The sequence below is a fragment of the Scylla paramamosain genome, chromosome 33 (genome assembly GCF_035594125.1).
Source record: "Scylla paramamosain isolate STU-SP2022 chromosome 33, ASM3559412v1, whole genome shotgun sequence".
Classification (NCBI taxonomy): Eukaryota; Metazoa; Arthropoda; class Malacostraca; order Decapoda; family Portunidae; genus Scylla; species Scylla paramamosain.
Window position 1 is genome coordinate 17,234,868 of NC_087183.1, and position 2,500 is coordinate 17,237,367.

At 42.4% G+C, this 2,500-nt stretch overlaps 1 protein-coding gene across 1 annotated transcript in view; it reads left to right on the forward strand.

The window, feature by feature from the left end:
* LOC135089845 (GTPase-activating Rap/Ran-GAP domain-like protein 3) overlaps positions 1–2,500 on the forward strand; it is a 170,125-nt gene that overhangs the window by 72,383 nt on the left and 95,242 nt on the right. The window contains exon 6 of the mRNA XM_063985969.1: positions 1,480–1,598. Coding sequence (XP_063842039.1) covers positions 1,480–1,598 — 119 coding nt within the window. The remainder of the gene's footprint in view (positions 1–1,479; positions 1,599–2,500) is intronic.

Here is a 2,500-nt window from a genome sequence, read left to right on the forward strand (position 1 = left end):
AGAGAGAGAGAGAGAGAGAGAGAGAGACTCACTGGAAGGCACATAAGTGAAATTGCATGTGATCGAATTAGAGAGAGAGAGAGAGAGAGAGAGAGAGAGAGAGAGAGAGAGAGAGAGAGAGAGAGAGAGAGAGAGAGAGGGGGGAGGGGCATTCAGGTCATACAGCGAAGCAAAAAGCAAAGAACTACAGAGAGAGAGAGAGAGAGAGAGAGAGAGAGAGAGAGAGAGAGAGAGAGAGAGAGAGAGAGAGAGAGAGAGAGAAAGAGGTATACAAAGAGAAGTAAACACACACACACACACACACACACAATGTTTTTTTTATATAATTCTTTTATTCTGTACATTGTCGTGTTTATCTTAATTCCTCGTTCATTTGTTATTTTTTTTGTTTCTCTTGTTTTCGTAATCTCTTTTCTCTCTTTCTTCTATTTTCTTTCAGTATTTCTCTCTCTCTCTCTCTCTCTCTCTCTCTCTCTCTCTCTCTCTCTCTCTCTCTCTCTCTCTCTCTCTCTCTCTATGGTTTCCTTTCTCCTTTTCCCTCCTTGTTTCCTTTCTTATCTCTTCTCCCTCCCTTCCTTTCAGCTGCTCTCTCCTTTCCTCTCTCTCTCTCTCTCTCTCTCTCTCTCTCTCTCTCTCTCTCTCTCTCTCTCTCTCTCTCTCTCTCTCTCTCTCTCTCTCTCTCTCTCTCTCTCTTTTCTGGTATTCTCTCCTTCCCTCTCCCTCGCCATCCTTCTGTGTCTTCCTCTCTATCCTAACTTAACGTAATATTACCAGTGTCATATTGTTAATTATATCTGTCTGTTTACATCACTCATTAATGTAATCTAATCTTACCTAACCTGACCTAACTAAGCTAATCTAACCTAAACTTAACGTAACCTAAACTAAGCCAATTTAACCTAACCTAACGTAACCTAACCTAACCTAACCCATCCTAACCTAACGCAACCTAACCTAACCTAACCTAACCTAACGTAACCCAACCTAACCTAACCTAACCTAACCCAACCTAACCTAACCTAACCTAACCCAACCTAACCCAACGTAACCTAACCTAACCCAACCTAACCTAACCTAACCTAACCTAACCTAACCCAACCTAACCTAACCTAACCTAACCTAACCTAACCTAACGTAACCCAACCTAACCTAACCTAACCTAACCTAACCTAACCCAACCTAACCTAACCTAACCTAACCTAACCCAACCTAACCTAACCCAACCCAACCCAACCCAAACCAACCTAACCTAACCTAACCCAACCCAACCTAACCCAAACCAACCTAACCTAACCTAACCTAATCTAACCTAACCTAACCCAACCCAACCCAGCCCAAACCAACCTAACCTAAACTAACCTAACCTAACCTAAGCCAACCCAACCTAACCCAAACCAACCTAACCTAACCTAACCTAATCTAACCCAACCTAACCTAACCTAACCTAACCTAACCTAACCCACTCTCTCTCTCTTGCAGTGCACCAGAATTACGTGGGATGCGACTGTGAAAAGACGCCTTTCTTTCTCTCCGTGGTTCTGACAGACGCCAACAACCAGTGTGTGCCCCAGTACCGCGCCATCTTGTGGAGGAAAACGGTAAGGCGGAGATGAGTGGAGGAGATGAGAGGTGGAGAGAGAGTAAAAAGTTTGCGAGTTTATGAATGGAGTTATGTATTATTGGAGATAAGTGGAGATGAGAGGTGGAGAAAAGAGGTGAAAATTAGTGGAGGAAATAAGAGGAGGAGAGAGAGAGAGAGGGAAAGAGTAAGGGGAGGTGGAGATGAGAGAAGAGAGAGAGAGAGAGAGAGAGAGAGAGAGAGAGAGAGAGAGAGAGAGAGAGAGAGAGAGAGAGAGAGAGAGAGAGAGAGGAAAGAGTTTGGGAGTTTAGACCTGGGAGAGGCTGGGAGAGGCGTGTAATATGGTGTGTTCAAGTTTGTGTTTGGGTGAGAGGGGAGAGGAGAGGGGAGAGGGGGAATAGAGGAGGGGAAGGGGAGAGGAAGGGAAGCAAAGGGAAGAGAAGAGAATGGAAAGTGAAAGGAAGGAAAGGAAAAAGATACAGAAAAGAAAGGAAGGAAATTAAGAGGAAAGGTGTTTGAAAGATGAAAAGAAGGAGAAAGAGAAGCAAAAGGAAGGGAAAAAAGGGAGAGAAAGAAAAGGGAAATAAAGAAGAGGTTGATTAGGAAATAAAGAAAAGGAAAATGTAATTAAAAAGGAAATCACAAAATAGATAAAAAATGAAAAAAATAGATAAATCAAAGGAATAGAAAAGGAAAAGATAAAAGGGAAATAGAAAGAGGAAAGAAAAAGAAAGAAAGAAGGAATAGGTGAAAGTAAATAAAGTAAGAAAGTTAGAGAGAGAGAGAGAGAGAGAGAGAGAGAGAGAGAGAGAGAGAGAGAGAGAGAGAGAGAGAGAGAGAGAGAGAGAGAGTTAATGTGAAAGAAAGAGAGGAAGAGCAATAAAAGAGAAAATATAAGGAAGAGAGATGAGAGAGAGAGAG